At 41.4% G+C, this 23,635-nt stretch overlaps 1 protein-coding gene across 6 annotated transcripts in view; it reads left to right on the plus strand.

Moving 5' to 3' along the window:
- Positions 1–23,635, plus strand: part of grik1a (glutamate receptor, ionotropic, kainate 1a) — a 363,004-nt gene that overhangs the window by 320,892 nt on the left and 18,477 nt on the right. For all 6 annotated transcript variants that reach the window (XM_073045690.1, XM_073045693.1, XM_073045692.1 and 3 more), the window contains one exon: positions 11,449–11,674. In XM_073045690.1, coding sequence (XP_072901791.1) covers positions 11,449–11,674 — 226 coding nt within the window. The remainder of the gene's footprint in view (positions 1–11,448; positions 11,675–23,635) is intronic.

Below are 23,635 nucleotides of genomic sequence, written 5' to 3' on the forward strand. Positions count from 1 at the left end.
CTACACAAGAATGATTTAAAAACATAGAAACATGGAAAACCTACAGCACAATACAGGCCCTTCAGCTCACAAAGTTAGACAATAGACAATAGACAATAGGTGCAGAAGTAGACCATTCGGCCCTTCGAGCTTGCACCGCCATTCTGAGATCATGGCTGATCATCTACTATCAATACCCAGTTACTGCCTTGACCCCATATCCCTTGATTCCCCTATCCATAAGATACCTATCTAGCTCCTTCTTGAAAGCATCCAGAGAATTGGCCTCCACTGCCTTCCGAGGCAGTGCATTCCAGACCCCCACAACTCTCTGGGAGAAGAAGTTTTTCCTTAACTCTGTCCTAAATGACCTACCCCTTATTCTCAAACCATGCCCTCTGGTACTGGACTCTCCCAGCATCTGGAACATATTTCCTGCCTCTATCTTGTCCAATCCCATAATAATCTTATATGTTGCAATCAGATGCCCTCTCAATCTCCTTAATTCCAGCGTGTACAAGCCCAGTCTCTCTAACCTCTCTGCGTAAGACAGTCCGGACATCCCAGGAATTAACCTCGTGAATCTACGCTGCACTTCCTCTACAGCCAGGATGTCCTTCCTTAACCCTGGAGACCAAAACTGTACACAATACTCCAGGTGTGGTCTCACCAGGGCCCTGTACAAATGCAAAAGGATTTCCTTGCTCTTGTACTCAATTCCCTTTGTAATAAAGGCCAACATTCCATTAGCCTTCTTCACTGCCTGCTGCACTTGCTCATTCACCTTCAGTGACTGATGAACAAGGACTCCTAGATCTCTTTGTATTTCTCCCTTACCTAACTCTACACCGTTCAGATAATAATCTGCCTTCCTGTTCTTACTCCCAAAGTGGATAACCTCACACTTATTCACATTAAACGTCATCTGCCAAGTATCTGCCCACTCACTCAGCCTATCCAAGTCACCCTGAATTCTCCTAACATCCTCATCACATGTCACACTGCCACCCAGCTTTGTATCATCAGCAAACTTGCTGATGTTATTCCCAATGCCTTCATCTAAATCGTTGATGTAAATCGTAAACAGCTGTGGTCCCAATACCGAGCCCTGTGGCACCCCACTAGTCACCACCTGCCATTCCGAGAAACACCCATTCACCGTTACCCTTTGCTTACTATCTGCCAACCAGTTTTCTATCCATGTCAATATCTTCCCCCCAATGCCATGAGCTCTGATTTTACCCACCAATCTCCTATGTGGGACCTTATCAAATGTCTTCTGAAAATCGAGGTACACTACATCCACTGGATCTCCCTTGTCTAACTTCCTGGTTACATCCTCGAAAAACTCCAGTAGATTAGTCAAGCATGATTTGCCCTTGGTAAATCCATGCTGGCTCGGCCCAATCCTATCACTGCTATCTAGATATGCCACTATTTCATCTTTAATAATGGACTCTAGCATCTTCCCCACTACTGATGTTAGGCTGACAGGATGATAGTTCTCTGTTTTCTCCCTCCCTCCTTTCTTAAAAAGTGGGTTAACATTAGCCATTCTCCAATCCTCAGGAACTGTTCCTGAATCTAAGGAACATTGGAAAATGATTACCAATGCATCAGCAATTTCCAGGGCCACCTCCTTTAGTACCCTAGGATGAGACCATCTGGACCTGGGGGTTTGTCAGCTTCAGTCCCATTAGTCTACTCATCACCGTTTCCTTCCTAATGTCAATCTGTTTCATTTCCTCTGTTACCCTATGTCCTTGGCCCATCCATACATCTGGGAGATTGCTTGTGTCTTCCCTGGTGATGACAGATCTAAAGTACTTATTAAATTCTTCTGCCATTTCTCTGTTTTCCATAACAATTTCACCCAATTCATTCTTCAAGGGCCCAACATTGTTCTTAACTATCTTCTTTCTCTTCACATACCTAAAAAAGCTTCTGCTATCCTCCTTTATATTCCTGGCTAGCTTGCGCTCGTACCTCATTTTTTCTCCCCGTATTGCCTTTTTAGTTAAGTTCTGTTGTTCCTTAAAAATTTCCCAATCATCTGTCCTCCCACTCACCTTAGCTCTGTCATATTTCCTTTTTTTTAATGCTATGCAATCTCTGACTTCCTTTGTCAACCACTGTGGCCCCTTTCCCCCCTTTGAAACCTTCCTTCTCCGGGGGATGAACTGATTTTGCACCTTGTGCATTATTCCCAAGAATACCTGCCATTGCTGTTCCACTGTCTTTTCTGCTAGGATATCCATCCAGTTAACTTTGGCCAGCTCCTCCCTCATGGCTCCATAGTTTCCCCTGTTCAACTGCAACACTGACACCTCCGATCTGCCCTTATCCTTCTCAAATTGCAGATAAAAACTTATCATATTATGGTCACTACCTCCTAATGGCTCCTTTACTTCAAGATCGCTCATCAAATCCTGTTCATTACACAAGACTAAATCCAGAATAGCCTTGTCCCTGGTCGGCTCTCGTACAAGCTGTTCCAAGAATGCATCCTGTAGGCACTCTACAAACTCCCTATCCTGGGGTCCAGCACCAACCTGATTCTCCCAGTTCACCTGCATGTTGAAATCCCCCTTAACTACTGCGACATTACCTTTGCCACATGCCAATGTTAACTCCCTATTCAACTTGCACCCAATATCCATGCTACTGTTTGGTGGCCTGTAGACAACACCCATTAGGGTCTTTTTGCCCTTACTGTTCCTCAGTTCTATCCACACAGACTCTACTTCTCCTGATCCTATATCCCCCCTTGCAAAGGACTGAATCTCATTCCTCACCAACGGGGCCACTCCACCCCCTCTGCCCACATTTCTGTCCTTAATATAGCACGTATACCCTTGTACATTCATTTCCCAGGTCTGATCTCCCTGCAGCCATGTCTCCATTATCCTAACAACATCATAGTTACCCATTCGCGCCTGAGCTTCAAGCTCATCCGCCTTATTTCTGACACTTCGTGCATTCAGATATAGAATTTTTAGCCCATTTCTCCTCTCTCTGTTTAAATCGCTGCCTATTGTGCTTAACCCAGCTCCCCGAACTCCCATCGGGCTATACGCCCCTTGAATTTTGTTGTCCTTCCTAAATTTACTTATTCTTTCTGCACATTTAACTCCATGTTCCATCAGATCATCCCTCTGTACATGTGTCCTCCTTATCACTTGTTCCGCCTCACCCTTCTCTACTACACACTTAATATTTCAGAAACGTGTAGTTCCCACCTGTCCTTTATTCTTCATCTCGCTATCCTCTCTCGCATTCTGGATCCCTGCCCCCTGCAAATTTAGTTTAAACCCCCCCAAGAAGCACTAGCAAACTTCCCTGCAAGAATGTTAGTACCGCTCCAGTTCAGGTGTAAACCATCCCGTCGGAACAGATCCCACCTTCCCTGTAACAAAGCCCAATTATCTAAAAACCTAAAAGTTTTTAGATAATTATCTAAAATTATCTAAAAATTATCTAAAAACCTAAAAATTATCTAAAAGTTGTGCCGAACATGTCCCTACCTTAGAAATTACTAGGGTTACCCATAGTCCTCTGTTTTTCTAAGCTCCATGTAACTATCCAAAAGTCTCTTAAAAGACCCTATCATATCTGCCTCCACCACTGTTGTCAGCAGCTCAAAGTTAATGTCTTGGAGTGGCCAAATCATTACTTAAGCTCTTATAGATAGCCGGGTCAAGGGATATGGGAAGAGGGCAGGAACGGGGTACTGACTGTGTATGATCAGCCATGATCACAGTGAATGGTGGTGCTGGCTAGAAGGGCTGAATGGCCTACTCCTGCATCTATTGTCTATTGTCTAAATCAGAGTCCAGACCTCGATCTAATTGTGAATTTGTGGCTAGACTTGAAAAAGGCTCACAATCCCTGCGCAATCTGACAGAGTTTGAAAAGTTTTGTAAAGAAGAATGGGGAAAAATTATAGTGTCCATACATGCAAAGCTGACAGAGATCTATCCACACAAACTCAAGGCTGTAATTGCTGCCAAAGGTGCATCTACTGAATACTGACTTGAAGGGGTGAATACTTATGCAATCAATGATTTTGTGTTTTACATTTGTAATTAATTTAGATCACTTTGTAGAGAACTGTTTTCACTTTGGCATGAGAGTCTTTTTCTGTTGATCAGTGTCACAGAAAGCCAAATTAAATCCATTGTGATTCAATGTTGTGAAACAATGAAACATGAAAACTTCCAAGGGGGATGAATACTTTTTAAAGGCATTGTATTTATTCTAGAGCAATAACTCCCCCCCCCCCACCCCCCTTAGCACTACATATTGACCTGTGGTCTGCACATACATTGTTGTCTACACATACACGTTGTTCTCTCTCTCTTTCTCACTGCAATCTGAATACACCAGTTAAAGCCATCACCCATGTATGTGCTTTTAGTTAATTGCTATATAGTTGTGCACAGGCGCAACAAGTTGGTGATGAGTACCAACCTGAATGTCAGAAAATATCACAAACTGCACCTACAGTTACAGAAAGAAACAGTGAGAGTTAAACAACATGAGAAAGCCATTATGGGCACTAACAAAGGAGCATGTGAGTAACAGTGGAAGATGCACTGAATTTAAAGTGAACATAACATGGCAATTGCTTCATGTGGGAAAGTCGATGAATTTGATAGTGCTAATGAAGGATGGGGGCTGTATATTGAGAGGATTGAACTGTATTGTAACACGAACAATGAGGGGGAGCAAAAGAAAGCCTCTACACTTCTTAGCTTAATGGGTGCAAGGACGTACAGTCTCTTGTGCAACTTAGTAACCCCTGAAAAGCCAGCAAGCACGATGTTCGATGAAATTGTTACAATTTTACAAAATCACTTCAACCCTAAACTGTTAGTAATAGCTGAGAGATGTAGATTTTACAAAAGGAACCAGTCAAAGATGAAAACATTTCTGAATACATTGCAGAACTATGCAAACTTTCCCAGTACTGTGACTTTAGAGATGGACTTTCTGATACATTAAGGGACAGGTTTGTATGTGGCATGCATAGTCAAAGCACTTAAAAGAGGCTACTGTCTGAAAGAGACCTAAATTTAGAACGGGCATTGACCATTGCAATATCGTTAGAGACTGCAGCAAAGGATGCAGCAGAACTACAGAAAAGGTTAGAATGTGAAATGCACAAAATGTCCCTGAATGGTGCAAAAAGCCAAAGATGTTATCAATGTGGCAAATCCTACCATGATGCAAATAACTGTTGGTTCAAAGAGAAAGTCTGCAGAAAGTGTCACAGACAAGGTTATGTAGAGAGAGTGTGCAAGGCAGTCAAAAAGCACAACTGAGTGAAACTCTCAAACACAAAACTGAGCAAATGCATAAAGTTACTAAATGTAAAACAGAATCAGACAGCATAGAGTCTGACAAAGGTGAACTGTCATGCCTAGAAGTGCATCGTGTTACTGAAGCAGATCACTAAATCATCTGGATCACAATGTGTCCAGTGGAAAACTGAAAGTGGAGCCGGATATACGGTCAGCTTTGTCCATAGTTCCAGAGACTGGTTTCTAAGATATTATTAGAAAAGACCTCAGTGATGGTGAAGACCTACGCAGGCTAGAAAGTGTCTCTGAAAGGCAAACTGAAAGTAAATGTGACATATGGAGGCCAAATGTAACAGATAGAGTTTTATGTGTTGAAAAGTAGAGAGCTGGCACTTTTCGGATGTGAATGGTTGAGAAAAATCCAAGTTGACTGGTACGCAATCAAACCTCTCAATGTGACATCAAGAGGCAATTGCAGCCCAAATGGTGGCACTAACCAGAGGCTGTCACAGCTGCTTAATGCTAATGAGAAGGTGTTTGAGGAGGGAATAGATAAACAGATCGAGGACTTGCCAAAAAGTTTAAAAATACTCCCTCACAGGCACTGTTACACCCTTGGGAGTGGCTGTCTTCACCATGGCAAAGAGTATGTATTGACTTTGCTGGGCCATTCATGGACTCCTACGTTCCTGAACTCTGTGGATTCTCATTCAAAATGTCCAGAGGTTATACCATTGAAGTTAACCACCTCAGCAAAGGCTGTCTTCACTCTGAGGACTATCTTTGCCAGAAACGGCTTACAAGAACAAATTCTGAGTGACAATGAACTGCAATATTTCAATCAGCTCCTCACCACCCAGCAACCAATGGGTTCACTGAAAGGTTGATCCAAACCTTCAAGAAGTCCTTTAAAGCGATGGACAAGGAGGACATTTCTCTACAGCACAAGCTGGACAACTTCCTTTTTGTGTACCGGAACTCTGTCCACGTGATGACAAATCAAACACCCGCAATGCTGTTCATGAACAGGGATCTCAGATCTTGCATAGACCTCCTGAAACCAGACCTCTGGAGGGAAGTACAGAATAAACAGTTCAGCCAGTTGCCAAGTGAAGCAGGAAGGAGCTTTGAGATTGGAAAGGAAGTCCTAGCACATGATTACCGAGAAGCCGAGTGGACACCTAGTAGGATAGCTGCAAGAACTGGACCACTGTTGTACACAGTGAATGTTGGAGATCGGACATGGAGACATCATTTGGAGCAGATACTGGATTCTCAACTGAAGGACACACCTGAGTTGACTGCATCCAACAAGATGGACACATTACAGCTACTGGACTTGCCTCTCAGTGATGATGTCACTGACAGCAACGTGATACTGGAAACCAAGAACGTCATTTTAGGCAAGAAGCTTACCAAACTGACTCCACAGGTCCAGGAGCACTATCCTGAAACAGAGCACCACCCAAAAGACTTTTCTTTAGAACTGTGACATTAGTTATTGTGAAAGCATGTTTATTTGGAATATGGGTTTACAAAAGGGAAGTTCCTTTTTCACGCCTATCAGTCACCTAGGTTTTCCTTTCCATTGTTTACATTTCTCCTCCCAGCCCATTATGTATATTTATTGTCCATCACCACACACTTAACCACCTGGGTTTCTTCTCCTTTGACCTACCCTTCCTGTTCCATGTGTTGATCGCCCTTCCCTTACTTGTTTCCATCCATCACAAACCAACCTCTTTCTCTAAATTACAATCTTCCCTCTGCCCCACCAGTCTGACTTCATCCGACCAGTGCCCCATCTGGTTCCAGTTATCGCCTACCTGCCCCTGTCTAACTTTGCCCCTTCTCCCCTTTATATTCCCTCTGCACTCTCAGTCCTAACTCAGGGTCTCTACCTGAAATGATTATTCCTTTGCCTTCACAGATGCTGTCATGCTGCAGTTTGTTTTTCACTCGTGATTTGAGCAACTTCTGTCTCTTTTCTTGCCTGCATATTGTGTATGGCTTTGGCTATTGCACCTAAAGGAACATATACCTTCATTGGACATGATGTAATATAGATTTACTGAATTGATTCCTGAGATGAAGTCATTGAGGTGAACAGCACAAAAAGGGGCTTTACACCCCATCAAACTTCTTACCTTTCTGCTCTAATGCCATTTGCCTGCATTTAGTCAATATCCATTCAATGACTTACACTCTCCATTTGAAAGAATAGGTATCTTATTGCACCACCACCACCTCTGGAACAAGTTCCAGATATCAACAACTGTAGTATGTATAAGTTTAAAAAACAATCTCTGAAATCAAAACTAGAACTTCTACCTCTTTTAAAACTATGCTCTCTAACCTTGGGGGGAAAATACTTCCCTATAAACCCTGTGACTTTTATAATTTTATATATCTCCTCAAATCGCTCCTCAGCTTCCTATGCTCCAGAGAAAATAAACCCAGCCTGTCCTTTTTCATTCCAAAACTAATATTCTCAGATATAAGCACCGTCTTAATGAATCTCCTTTGTATTTTCTCCAGTGTAACCACATCCTTTCTCTAATTTTGTGACTAGAACTGCGCACAGTATTCTGAGGTTAGCCATTGCTTCATAAAGGTGAAACTTAATGTCACAACTTTTATATTCTGTGCTCCTCGCACACAAACAAGCTGAGCGTGACAAAACAGGTTAATAGGGACTATGGACGAGAACACCAAAGTCCCTGTTTATCAACATTCCTTATTTCCCCACCATTTACGGTGTATGTTCTACCTGTTTTCCACTTCAAAAGGCATCATTTCACTCTTGTTAGGATTAAATTCCATTTGCTTGGCACAGCTTTCCCTTTGATCTACATCCTGAAATAGCCTTAAACAACCTTCCACACCAAGTTTCATGTCATCCACAAACTTACTAGTCACACCTCCTACATTCACATGCAACTCGTTAATACATATCACCTCACCTGTGCCTAACAAAGATGCAAGAAAATCTGTCAGGGCCATTTGCTTCTCAAAGCAACCTGGGAAGAATGTCATATGGTCCTGGGGATTTATCTATCTTTATGCATCCCATAACATCTAACAACTCTCCCTCTTTAACACTGGCTTGCTCCAGATAATCCACCTACCCTTTCCTGAACTCACTATATTCCAAGTCCTCTTCTTGAAGGAGATGAGAAGTGTTCACGCCCGGAGCACTGGACTCCACATTTAGATCACTCCTTTGGTCCCTAAGGAGACTCATTCCTTCCCAGGATTCCCTCTTGCTCCCAATATATTTATATAATATTGTGAGATCCTCCTTAATCTTACTTGTATGGATATTTCATAGCCCCCTTTTTGTTTTCCTAATTTTCTTTTAAATTTAAAGATACAGTGCCAAATAAGCCCTTCAACCCCTCTGAGCTGCACTGCCAGCAACCCCCGATCTTTAACAGAACAATTTTCAATGACCAATTAACCTTCTAACTGGTACACCTTTGGAATGTGTGAAGAAACCGGAGCTCCTGGAGGAACCCATGCATTCCAGGGGGAAACGTACAGTGTCACCATTCCCAAAGTGTTTCTCTACCAATATAACTACCTTCCCAGTTTCTTTTCCTAAGTTAAGGTTGTGTACAGCCCCATCTTTATTGGTCTCAAACATATTTCTAGGCTGCACTTAACCATTCTGCCCTATGTAACCCATTTGTGCTAAAACAATCATAATCAATGTTGTGAAAGTTAAAACTCACCATGCTATGTTTCAATTGCTTTTCTATTTCTCTACTTCACCTTGACTATTGTGAGACATGTAGTTTAACCCCAACAAGACATGTTCGGCACAACTTTGTGGGCTGAAGGGCCTGTATTGTGCTGTGGGTTTTCTATGTTTAAGACGTTCACCCCTCTCTTATTCCTAGTTTCTACACGTACAGCTTCATTGGACAACCTCTCCAAGATATTGTCTCTAAGTCATGCAGTTCTGTCCTCCCTAATCCATAGTGTGATTTTCTGTTCCCTTTTGATTTCCCCTCTCCCATGTCTGAAACTTCTGCAATGCAGAGCATTAGAAAAAAGAAACTTGGATGAGAATATACAAAGCATGGTTAGGAAGTAACAGATGACAGTAAAATTGGTGGTGTAGATGTTGAAGATTGTTATCAGAAATTACAAAGGGATTTTGATCAGGGATGGAAATGGGTTGAAGCACGGCAAATGGAATTTAATTCAGATAAGAGTGAGCTGTTGCATTTTGGGAAAATAAACTGGTGTAGCAATTTCACAGTAGGGACCTGGGAGTATTCATGAAAGTGATATTGCAGACAAGCTGGTGAAGAAGGCTTTTAGCATGCTGGCCTTCATCAGACAGGGCTTTGAGTGTAGAGTTAGGTTGTTATGTTGCAGTTGTATAAAACACAGGAGTGAGGCTGCATTTGGAATATTATGTTCAGTTTTGGTCACCCTATGTATAAGAAAGATGCCATTAAGCTAGAAAGAGCACAAATATTTACAAGGGTTATTGCTGGGACTGAGTGATGGAGAGATTGAATAGGTTAGGACTTTATCCATCGGAGTGTAGCAGAACGAGGGATGATCTTACAGAGAGGTGTATAAAATCACAAGGGGCATCGGCAGTGTGAATGTGCACAGTCTTTTTCCTCAGGGTTGAGGAATTGAGAACTAGACAGCACAGGTTTAGGGAGAGGAGAGAGAACATGAGAGGCATTAACTGCTTGCACTTCTGGCTCTTTCTTTCTGTATTTGCTGTGTGATCACTCACTAAACATGCTATCCAAATCGTTTCTGCATCCTGGATTCTCTATAATAAATCCAACTGTAACTCCATCGGCTCTAAGTATCAGATGAGTGCTGTAACAGCACGTACCTGCCATAGATTTAGCCATCTTCCTGCAGGAGGGGAATACCAATGCCCCAGCTTCTCTATCCTTTATCCAGGTCCCTTTTACTAAGGAAACAGAAGGAAAAAAGTAACTTCTTACCAGATTACTTCACCAAAGCCAATGTTCATCAGACTCCACACTTTTGACATCAAAAGCAGCTCTTCAGCCTCACAACCTCTCTCAAAGTGGCTGCTCCCAAGATAAGATGGTAGTTTTATGAAAAGAAAGTGGATTGAATAATATTGGCTAATTAGAATTTTGTGGAATGAGAAGTGATCTCATTGAGATGTTCAGGCTTCTGAGAAAGGTTAACTTGATGGATACTGAGAAGTTGTTACCTCTGGCTGAATGAACGGAAACTTGGGGGCAATATTCAGGATAAGCTTTCATCCATTTAGGGCAGAGATAGGAACTTTCTTTAAACACATTGTATATATTTGCAATTTTCCACTGTGAGAAACTTCCTGATCCTCAGCTGTTGAGTAGAAATATTGGTAGACAAATAAAACTACAGATGCTGGAAGAATTCAGCCAGTCAAGCAGCATCTGTGAAAGAAAAACCTATTAACGTTTTGGGTTAATGACCCTCCTCTTAACTGGTTTCTCTTTCTACTTCTGCTGCTTGATTGGATGTGTTCTTCAGCATTTCTCTTCTTGTTTGTGGAAAATGGGAGGTTTTCAGACTCTGTGGAGATAAGACAAGAATCTTTGAGGAAGAAGAACCATGAACTTGCTGAATGGCAGAACAGGCCGAAGGACTTTATGGCTTGTTCTTGCTGAAATTTCCAATGCTCTTGATGATGAAGCTGTTATAAATACAAGCTTGTATACAGTGTTGTAGAAAAAAACATTTGTTGTTGTAAGTAGCTGCCTTCAGTTTGAATTATCGCTTTCCCTCTGATGCTGTTATTCCAGGTGATTAGCAGAACTACAGGAAAGAAATGCAAAAAAAGCATCAAAAACTGACTAATAGCTGATTGATATTCTATACCATATGCTAGTAAAATGGAATTTAATTCAGAAAAAGAAGGAGCCAATATATTTATCAATCCATCATATATATTTAAGGGGAAAATAGGAAAACAATCATTTACGATAAAACCTTTTTGAAGGAGCAGAAAATCTGAAAAATGTAGGATTGAATGAAAAGTCAGTGGATAATAATTATCTGATGTTTGAATGAAGCATATTGTTAAAGCATTGTGGGCAGAAAAAGATGATTCCCACTATGTTGAACTTCAGTCAAAGACTGGGATCTCACAAACAAACACTATATTTTACAGAAGTCAAAAATTTCAACCTATGAGAAAATGTGGGCATTCATGAACAGTCGAAAACAAACTGCTTTGTTGAAGAACAATGACGAGGGAATTCAGCGTGTTCTCACCACTGACTATGCCCTTCTGATGGAATCAACCAGCATTGAATACGTCACTCAGCGCAACTGCAACCTGACCCAAATTGGCGGGCTCATTGACTCCAAAGGATATGGTGTCGGAACACCTATAGGTAAAATAATGTTTTAACCTTTTAAATTTCTTATGATTCAAAATGCAATGACTTAAGAGAAATCTCACAGGAAAACACACACACCTACTTATTTCCACATGGCATTTCTGTTGGTGGTCTTGGGTTTAAGAAGGATAGGGGTTGGCTGTGATCTGACGTGTGACCAACAGTGATCAAATGAATTTTTAAAAATGCCTTCCTTCCAGAGAATGACTGCCCAGATTTTCATTGTACTTTTTCAAACTATGGGGTTTTTTTTAGCCATTGGTGATTGTAAATAGCATTGAAGCATTCCAATAAAAGGGTAACAACACACACAAAATGCTGGTAGAACACAGCATCCTGATGAAGGGTCTCGGCCCGAAACGTCAACAGCGCTTCTCCCTATAGATGCTGCCTGGCCTGCTGTGTTCCACCAGCATTTTGTGTGTGTTGTTTGAATTTCCAGCATCTCCAGATTTCCTCGTGTTTACCCAATAAAAGGGGACCTTGTACTCAACGTGAAGTAAGGGAATGCAGAAACATATCCTTTGGATCATGACATCCTTTGAATCATTTTTAACTCATCAATTCCTCTCCAACTGGATTATTTATTATATGCTGTCAGGGCAAATTTGACAATGTAGTGCTCCAGGCTGACTAAAAAGAATATTGTTTTTGGCATATTCATCCCTTGAGTATATTAATATTGGATTAATGTTCATCAATAACTCTAGCTATTTTTGTCAAGTTATGTTGTAACTTCATGGTGCTAATTATGTTTCTACCAATGGTTGGACTGCCTTTTTCTCTTTGGGGAATTTTATCTTAAATTCATGTTAGCTTTACTGATGCTAGCTTTGAGTCTAGAGATCTTTATTTACACAAATTCAAATTCTGGTTACTGTGGTGGGATTTAAACTTGCATCTCCAAATTAATAGCTTAAGCCTCCAGCTACTGTTCTAGTTACATAAAAACCAAAGTAATCATATCCCTGAATGTCAAATATACTGACATTTATTTTTTGTTAGACAAAAATCTACATTATTAGAACCAATCTTACTTAGATCAACAATAATGTTTTCAACTGTATTAGCAATTTGCTTACTGAAATAATTTCCCTGTGCAGTCTTCATTTTATATCATTTCTGTTTTGAAATTAGAAGTTTAATTTGTGTTTTTGAGGCATTGTTACCGAAATTTCACTCCAAGCGAAAACAGAATTTAATAGCTTAATTAAACATTTTATTTACCAGATCAATTACTATATAAAGTTTGTTTCAGTTTGGTGATTTTTATCAAGTGAGTTGTGTTGATGATGTTGTATAGAGGAAGTTCAATTTCTTGCCTGTAATAAAAGTAAACATAAAGTATGATCAAAATATTAAGACTTGTGATTCTATCTTATTACTAGATGTTCCCCCGGACTTCAGTAAGCAAAACTGAAGCATTAAAATGGCAAAAACAAGGCAGGACAATTCATTCATTGCTCTCCTGCTCATTGAATGACTTTAAAACTTGGTGTGGAAAGGCCGAAATTTTAACATTTATCTTTGCTCTAATTTTCTCCATTCTCCCAGTTTCTGTAACCAGCCCTAGCACTACAATCCTTCAAGTTTTTTGAATTCCTCCAACTCCACTCTGTTACTTAGCTCTGATTTTCTTAGTCCTGATACTGGCTGGCAGTGACCCAAGGAACCAAACATCTTAATTCCCTCACCAACTTCCTCAGTTATTACCCCTCAACCATCAGACTCTTGAACCAAGGGAAAACTTCACTCAACTTCACTTCATCATTGAAATGTTCCTGCAACCTATGGATTCACTTTCAAGAACTTGTCACCTCATGTTCTCGTTATTTATTGCTTATTTATTTCTTATTTTTTCTTTATTTCTTTTTGTGTTTGCATAGTTTGTGTCTTCTGAACACTGATTGATCACCTAAGTCAGTATGGTCTTCCATTGACTCTATTACCATTATTATTCTATTATGGATTCATAGAGTATGCCCACAAAAAAATGAATCTCAGGCTTGTACACAGTGACATATATATTCTTTGATAATAAATTTACTTTGAACTTTGAACTTCCTTTCCTCCAGCAACCCACTTGAAGAGCTAAACTAGATTGTACTGGAATCAGGCAGAAATAACTTACACCATTTGATTTGCTGCGAGGTGTACACAGAAATTATGCTATAACGTCATTTCTACCAATTCCATATCTGGCCAGCAACAGCTCCAGCTGGTTAAAGCCACACTTAGATTTTGTAAAGAGGATGATTCATGACAGGAACTGGCAGTGAATGTTATTCAAAAAACCTTTTGGAGAAGTTAGTGGGAGCAGTCGGCCTGATTTTCTAACATGACTCTGTAAGGCAAGGTAAGGAAGAAGAATTTCCTAACAGAAATCTGGCAACAACTATTGAGAGCAATGGGTGAAACCCAGATGCAGAATAACAAGTTTAATTACCAAACGTACAGCCAAGGTCAGTGAATACATTAGCACTCGCCTTCTTCCACCACCGTGACATAACTTTGGCTGGCTTCCAAAGAATCCCCTTCAATCAAACAGTGCTAACTACTTTGAACCAGTGCTGGCAGCTCTGGACCCACCCAAAATCAATAAGCATACATTTTGTGCTATTCTAACATTGTAGGCAAGTCACACAAACATATTACAGTAGCATGGACAAATACTGACTAATATTGTAGGATCACCACAAAGGCCATGGTCAGAAGTGGTCCAGGGAATACTCAAAGTCACAATATGCTTGTATGCAGCCCTCCTTCCCATTTCCCTGTCATTCCACATGTCCACCTGTTTCTTGAGCTTTTGATGGTATAAACATGCACATGAACATAGAGGATCCATTGTTGGATTGCCAAAGTCATATTTAGCAGCGCTGAAATCACATCAGCATTGCCCAAGAATTAATGTCACAATCTGTCTATTCAGCATGCATCTGTTGTGTATTAGCATCTAGCACTCCTGCCTTTTTGAATATGGCAGATGGTGCAAATATGTTAAAAGTGTACATGTGCACATTGCAAGTTAATCCTACACTTACAGCTCCAAAAAATAAACCCTGCAGGGCCAACTTTCATGGCCAAAGTCATTGACAAGGCTTTTGGTCACCTGCCCTTGTGCATATCTTGTTTAATAACCCTGTGCTGTTGGTCATCAGACATCTCACAGCAATAAAGGCACTGGATAATTTCAGTTCTGTCATTACCCAGTGGTGTTTGAACTTTCCACCTCATGAGGAATCATGTGCTCAGAGAAACCAAATCATCCAAGCGGAAGAGGAACACATGAGACTTTCCAGATGAGCCTCCGCTACCTATTGATGGGGAAAAGGCTTGCAAAAAGTCATAATTTGTGACTTGGTGATGCCTAGGAATGGGATAATATTGTGGTCCATTTTACTTTTACAAAAATTATTTCATAGCCAAATCAGGGCGCATGATATGCTGATAAAAATTGGCTCTTTACTCTATCAGAAATAATCATTACATGAAATTCTGAAGTACCATTACATGAAGTCATCAGACCATTTTCATCTTGTTGTTCATTTACTCCTAGCTGAATTAGAAATTGCCCCAGATCTCCTCCAAATGTGTTGCAGGAGTTGCCAGCCTACTTGATAATTCTCTTACAAATAAGTAATGAATTCATTCATAAAACATAGTTTAACTGTTACTGTTTTGAAATATAATTGCATTGTGTAATTCTTCTTTCTTACAGCACATAATGGACTAGTAACTTTTCAATTAACTTTATCTAACAAGAAGCCACTTCTGCCTGATCCATTTTACCAATCCACATTTCCTGTTCCTAAACCCACTTTCTTTGATGTGAATCCATTTCTCTTACTGGCATTTTATCTCACTCAAATCCCAGTCTCTGTTGTACTTGTCCTGCTCAACACTGACTTACTATTTTATCTGCAGTTGTGCTCTTCCTCAGTATCTTTTTTTTTGCAAATGAAAACTGTTTTCTTGATATTAACTAAAATATGGGTTTTCTTTGTTGACTATTCTGAACTATTTTTCATTGCTTTTTAAAAACACTTGTCCTTTCCTAGGCAAAATAGATTTCGGGGTTCTTTTTGCGATGTCTGACTTCCTTCTGTTTCAGCTCATCCCACAGACATGGGCAGATCATTCGAATGGTGGGGCCAGGTGTTCTAATACATATTATTGCAACTTAAACTATTTTACTAGATTCAAAATCAGATTCATTTATTTATCATGTTTATTGAATCTTACAGTGAAATGCATCATTAGTATTAAGAGCCAGCACAAGTGAACGATGTGACGGGGGCAGCCCACTGTTCTGTTTTATTACTCCAGAAACTAATTGAAAGAAAAGCACAAGAGCAAAGGAAACTCAAGTATTTAGTTTCTTTTCTTTAGTGAGGCGTGGTGGCTTAATGACGTACGCCGCAGGGAACCGTACTCTCTCCGGTCCTGTTCACCCTGTACACATCAGACTTCCAATATAACTCGGAGTCCTGCCATGTGCAGAAGTTCGCTGATGACACGGCCATAGTGGGGTGTGTCAGGAATGGACAGGAGGAGGAGTATAGGAAACTGATACAGGACTTTGTGATATGGTGCAACTCAAACTACCTGCGTCTCAATATCACCAAGACCAAGGAGATGGTGGTGGACTTTAGGAGATCTAGGCCTCATATGGAGCCAGTGATCATTAATGGAGAATGTGTGGAGCAGGTTAAGACCTACAAGTATCTGGGAGTACAGTTAGACGAGAAGCTAGACTGGACTGCCAACACAGATGCCTTGTGCAGGAAGGCACAGAGTCGACTGTACTTCCTAAGAAGGTTGGCGTCATTCAATGTCTGTAGTGAGATGCTGAAGATGTTCTATAGGTCAGTTGTGGAGAGCGCCCTCTTCTTTGTGGTGGCGTGTTGGGGAGGAAGCATTAAGAAGAGGGATGCCTCACGTCTTAATAAGCTGGTAAGGAAGGCGGGCTCTGTCGTGGGCAAAGTACTGGAGAGTTTAACATTGGTAGCTGAGCGAAGGACGCTGAGTAGGCTACGGTCAATTATGGATAACTCTGAACATCCTCTACATAGCACCATCCAGAGACAGAGAAGCAGTTTCAGCGACAGGTTACTATCGATACAATGCTCCTCAGACAGGATGAAGAGGTCAATACTCCCCAATGCCATTAGGCTTTACAATTCTACCGCCAGGACTTAAGAACTTTTTAAAAGCTATTATTAATGCTTTTTGAGATAGTGATTTAGATGCATATCATATTTTTTTTTACTGAGTTAAGTATTGTATGTAATTAGTTTTGCTACATCAAGTGTATGGGACATTGGAAAAAAAGTTGAATTTCCCCATGGGGATGAATAAAGTATCTATCTATAACCCATAACCTGAATTACTTAAACAACAAATGCTTAAACAAACAATATATTTGGCCCATTCAGGCCTAAAGATTTCATTGCTGTGGAGGATTTCTTATTCTTGTGGGCTAATATCTTTCCTGACAAGGGTGTCACTTGACTTGGCAGGTGAGACTTGTGGCTGTGAAACAATCTCAGGTTCTAGAGGCCTCCTCTGTGGTGGTTGTGGGAGTTGGCCCTGCCACTGCAGGAAGTGGTTCTGAGAGCAGTGGATACATTTCTTCTCTAACAATTGGCTCTTCTCTCCTCAACTAATCAAAGTGTCATCTCCAGATGAGATCAGACACAATCTCCACTGTGCAGGAGAGTGGTCCAGTTCTGTCCTTAATCTTTCCAAGTACCCACTCCACTTTTGATCACCTTTGTAGACTCTTGCCTGGACTACTTTCTCTCATAAGGTATGGTTGAAATGTTTTACACACCAAACTAGACTCAAGGCCTCTCTGACAATCTGTGCTTAATTTTTCTGTGCAGCAGTAAGGGAACATCATACAAAGGCAATGGGGCATTCACTTCCATCACTCATAACATGTGACATGACTGCATCTATTCCATATGTAAGTACAGTGTCTGTCATCACCATTTCCTTTGTCTTTTGGAAAGACACCATACAGTGATTTGTCCAATATCATTTCTTCCCAATCTGTAATATTGAGTTCAAGGGACGGAGCACAGTAGCCATCTTTGGCAGTAAACTGTTACAGTAATTAACAAATCCTAAAAAGGGCCTTGAGGCATCCACCACTGCTTCAGTGTTCTCATCACACATGTATAATCGTTGTATGTCAAAAGTATGACTGCAGTAAGTGAAGCTTGGTTTAAAGAATTCACATTTGTTGCATGATGCTCTGAGCCCATAACCTTCTAATCTTTTTAACACTGTCTTGAGGTTTTGGAGATACTCCTTGTCATCCTAACTGGCAACAATGATGTCATCCAGGTGCCTGGGCAGCCCTGCAGCACCTGGCACAAAGCTTTCTGCCAGAGTGCTGGTGCAGATGCTACTCCAATAGAAGCCCATTGTAGTGATAAAGCCGTTTGTGAGTATTTATGGTCAGAAACACTTTGGACTCTTCTTCCATCTCCAGCTGTAGGTAGGCCTCAGCTAAGTTCACTTTGCTGAAGTGTTTCCCGCCAGAAAGGTTTGCAAAAATATCCTCTAATCTACTCTCAGTACTGTATTGATGATGACCTTAAAATCATCACAGATCCTGACAGACACATTCTTCTTGGCTACTAGGGCCACAGGCATTTCCCATGGGCTTCATGCAACCTTGGAAGGAATTTCTTCAGCTTCCATGCGATCTAGCTCATTGAGCACTTTATCATGTTTGGTATAAGAAACAAGACTGGCTTTACAAAACTTGGTTGTGGCATTTTCATTTGACGCTATTTTTCTGTTGATATGTTTGAGTTTTCCAATGCCATCTTTGAACACTGCCGTGACATCATCCAGTACCTTTCTTAATTCACTTGCAGTTGACTCTATTGCAGGGGGTGTGACATGAAAATTGTGGATGGATCTCAAATCAAGTTGTAGTTGTCTCAGCCAATCACATCCCTGCAATGCGAGCCCTCCTGTTTTTACCATACACAAGCCCAATGGGGCTTGTTGGTTGTTGTACTTGACTGTTACAAATGTCATTCCCTCAGGAGTTCTCTTTTCTTCAGTATAATTTCTTAGTTGGAAATCTGCAGGCCTCAGTTTAATATCTTTGAAATGATGTTGAAACTCATTTTGTGGAATGACTGAAACAGTCAAGCCAGTGACCAATTCCATTTTAAGTAATTTGCCATTCCCTTCTGGTATATGCCACAATGCTGGTCTCTTGTTAGTTTTCACATTGTAGATCTCAAATCTACGCAGTCCTATGTCATTCTCATCATTATCAGATTTTTCATCAATAGCATGCAGATTAGTGCTCATTTTGAAAATCCAACTTGATTTTTTATCTTTTCCAATTCTCTGTGTAGTCCATTTATTTTTGTCTGCCCAACATGCTCTTCCTACGTGTCCAAATTTGTGGCATTTTCTGTAAGTTTTGCCTTTAAATCTGCATGGGCCTGCTGTATGTGAGCCCCACCACAGCTGTAACACAATTTGTTTGGTCAGATGGGTTTCTGCTTAGGTATTAAGTTTTGTTCACGCTCACTCTCATTCCTGGCTGGAACTTGGTTGAGCCTCTGTCTGCTGTTTCCATTGATACAGCAATCTCAACTTCCAAATGCTTCAGTTAGGAGCCATTTTTAAATCTCTCTCTTACGATTCATCAAACTAACCGATCTCTCAGCACATCACTGAGCCCATCACAGAACTGAAAGTTCTCAGACTATTTCTTCAATGAGCTATCTAAGCTGAAATGAACTCCCCTTCTTTTTGATTCTTCTTATGAAACCTAAAGCGTTCTGCAATGAACAATATTTTTGTTCTAAATGTTCCTACATTACTTTCACGATATCAGTAAAGCTTATTTCGTTGGTTTGGTTAGGGGAGTTAAACTTCTAAGAAAACTGTGTGCTGCACTCAGTAACATCTATTTCATTTACTTCAAAATAGTGCTCCGTTCATTCAGTATACATCATCCAGTTATTTGTTTGCAATCGAATGCATCTGACTTACTGATGTAACTAATCATTTCTGCTTTTTAAAAATGTATTATTATTATTATCACTGGGTGCTCTCTTTTTATGAACCCACATCCATGCATCCATTTTCTGCCTTTTTCCTTAAGGTTGTAATAGCTGGGAGTAGTAGTGGAGTCAAGCTACCACTACCTATTAAATGCTCCCAATAGCGTGTGACTCAAATAGCCTCTGACAACCAAGTCCAGTTCTTGGACTTCAAGTGTGACTCAGCTACTAAATCTGGCGAAACCATTTCTACTGACAGGAGAAGGGGCTAAACAGGCCACTGGCGCCTTAAAACCAGTTGCTTCCGGCAGATGGGGCTCATCGGCTGTGGTTGGCAGCTCATCTCGGAGAAGGAAAACTCTGATCTCAAATCTCCACATTCAACACTGACTGGCAAGTCCTGCGATTCTGCTGGTGTCAATCTGTATCGGTCTCTGCTGTTCCTTTGGCTTCATCAGATGTGTGGTGAGGGGGAGCTTGCTGCATGGGCAACAACTTGCTCTTCACGTTGTGCTGCTCTGGCTTGGGGATCTGGACAGCTAGGACGCAACATCCATGGCCGACCCTGACTGACGGAGGCTGCATCATCTGCTTTTTCTTTAACTCAAACATCTGAAGGAAAAAAATGCTGTGATTCCACAGATAGGTAGTCATCTTGGGTTCATTTTAAAACTTCCTCATCACCACTGTTATGTTTTGTAACTCCGGAAACTAATTGAATGAAAAACACAGGATACTCGTGTACTTGGTTTCTTTTCATACAAATGATGTTGCAACATAATGACATAAGCCATTCACGTACTTCTTACATATAACCCGTAATGAATTATATAAACAACAAAGAATGCTTAATCAAACCATGTATTTAAAATATTACTGAAGTATTAAGTACACTAGATCTGCAAGTGTTGCCACACATTCTGGCCCAAAACACATTCAGGAGCCAGCTATGCCTACCTTTTTGTTGGCTTTGTGGAACAGTCCATGTTCCAAGCCTATACGGGTATCCGTCGCCCTCTTTTCCTTTGCTACATCAACGACTGCATTGGCGCTGCCTCCTGCACTCATGCTGAGCTTGTTGACTTCATTAACTTTGCCTCCAACTTTCACCTTGCCGTCAAATTTACCTGGTCCATTTCTGCCACCTCCCTCCCCTTTCTTGATCTTTCTGTCTCTATCTCTGGAGATGGCTTATCTACTGATATCTACTATAAGCCTACTGACACTCACAGCGACCTGGACTATTTCTCTTCCCACCCTATCTCTGCCATTTCTGCTCTGAGGATGAGGCTTTTCATTCCAGGACAAAGGAGATGTCTTCCTTTCTTGAACAAAGGGGCTTCCCTTCCTCCACCATTAGCTGTGCTCTCAAACGCATCTCTCCCATTTCACGCACATCTGCGCTCACCCCATCCGCCTGCCACCCCACTCGGGATAGGGTTCCCGTTGTCCTCACCTACCACCCCACCAGCCTCCAGGTCCAACGTATAATTCTCCGTAACTTCTGCCACCTCCAACGGGATCCGACTACCAAACACATCTTTCCCTCTCCCCCCCTTTCTGCTTTCTGCAGGGATCGCTCCCTACACGACTCCCTTGTCCATTCGTCCCCCCCCATCCTTTCCCACCGATCTCCCTCCTGGCACTTATCCTTGTAAGCGGAACAAGAGCTACACCTGCCTTTACACTTCCTCCCTCACTACCATTCAGGGCCCCAGACAGTCCTTCCAGGTGAGGTGACACTTCACCTGTGAGTCGGCTGGTGTGGTATACTGCATCCGGTGCTCCCGGTGCGGCCTTTTATATATTGGTGAGACCCGACGCAGACTGGGAGTCCATTTCGCTGAACACCTACGCTCTGTCCGTCAGAGAAAGCAGGATCTCCCCCGAGGCCACACATTTTAATTTCACGTCCCATTCCCATTCTGATATGTCTATCCATGGCCTCCCCTACTGTCAAGATGAAGCCACACTCAGGTTGGGGGAACAACTCCTTATATTCCGCCTGGGTAGCCTCCAACCTGATGGCATGAACATTGATTTCTCTAACTTCCGTTAATTCCCCTCCTCCCCTTCTTACCCCATCCCTTATTTATTTATTCCCCCCCCTATTTTTTCTCTCTCTGCCCATCACTCTTTGCCTGCTCTCCATCTCCTTCTGGTGCTCCCCTGCCCCTTTCTTTCTCCCTAGGCCTCTTGTCCCATGATCCTTTCCCTTCTCCAGCTCTGTATCTTTTGCCAATCACCTTTCCAGCTCTTAGCTTCACCCCTCCCCCTCCTGTCTTCTCCTATCATTTTGGATTTCCCCCTCCCCCTCCTACTTTCAAATCTCTTACTATCTTTTCTTTCAGTTAGTCCTGACAAAGGGTCTCGGCCTGAAACGTCGACAGTTCTTCTTCCTATAGATGCTGCCTGGCCTGCTGTGTTCCACCGGCATTCTGTGTGTGTTGCTTGAATTTCCAGCATCTGCAGATTTCCTCATTTCTGGAGCCAACACTGCTTTTGCCAAGTATATTGCTTTTTGAGCAAAGCTTTTCTATTATTACTTAGTCATTTCATTACAATATAGTTACATGTAATTGACCATCAATCATAACTGTCATAAAATTAATCCTTTCTTATCCACACATTATATCTAATCAATTTTCAGCAAACTCACTGAGAATGATTTTATTTGCTAATACTTATTTTAAATTAAAAATGAGAAACACAAATATTGGAGCCAATTTCTATTGCAACACTTTGCAAGGCATATACTTTTAAGGAGACCAGTTACTGAAGTTCTATTAAATTTACCTACTGCATATAAAAGGACCAAGATAGAAAGGACCTGAAGAGAAGATTTCAACAGTTGGAGAGTCTAAGACCAGAGACCACAGCCTCAGAACAGAAGAACATCCCTTTTGAACAGAGATGAAGAGGAATTTCTTTTGGCCGAAGTGTGGTAAATCTTTGAAATTGCCACGGATGGCTTTGGAGGCCATATCATAGGGTATATTTAAAGCAGGGATTGATGGGTACCCAATTAATAAGGATGACAAAAGTTACAGGGAGAAGGTAAGAGAATTGAGTTCTCGTCCTTCTGCTCCAATACTTTACGACCTAAATTTATCATTCAGAGCCTTTTTATACTGTTTAAAAATTGCAATAACATATTTGAAAAATAACCATCAAGATCTCTGACTTGTTAGATGCAAACATGAGAAAATCTGCAGATGCTGGCGATCCAAAGCAACAGGCACAAAGTGCTGGAGGAACTCAGCAGGCCAGGAAAAGAGTAATCGGTCAACATTTTGGGCTGAGACCCTTCATCAGGACTGGAAAGGAAAGAGAGAAGTCAGAGTAAGAAGGTGGGGGGGGGGGAGAGGAGGAAGAAGTACACAGTGGCAGGTGATACTAGGAGAGGGGGAGGGTGTGAAGTAAAGAGCTGGGAGGTTGATTGGTGAAAGAGAGAAAGGGCTGGAGTTGACAGAATCTGATAGGAGAGAATAGAAGACCATGGAAGAAAGGGAAGGGGGAGGGGCACCAGAGGGATGTGATGGGCAGGTAAGGAGATAAGGTGAGAGAGGGAATCAGGAATGGCAAATGGAGAAGGAGAGGTGGGGGGCAATTACTGGAAGTTTGAGAATTGATGTTCATGCAATCAGGTTGCAGGTTGCCCAGACTATGTATGAGGTGTATGCTCCTCCAACTGAGTGTGGCCTCATCGCAACAGTAGAGTAGATTATGGACCTTTTCCATAGATGCTGCCTGGCCTGCTGAGTTCCCCTGGCATTTTGTGTGTGTTGCTCCTATTTGTTGGTGCCTCTTCTCAATATGTAACAAATTCAGTTACCTTCATATTCTATCTTAATGTTGTATCGAAGCCCAGATTTAGAAGTATGACCAGTAGTTGTTCAAACAACAACTG

Source organism: Hemitrygon akajei, chromosome 5 (assembly GCF_048418815.1).
Source record: "Hemitrygon akajei chromosome 5, sHemAka1.3, whole genome shotgun sequence".
In the NCBI taxonomy this organism is placed as follows: Eukaryota; Metazoa; Chordata; class Chondrichthyes; order Myliobatiformes; family Dasyatidae; genus Hemitrygon; species Hemitrygon akajei.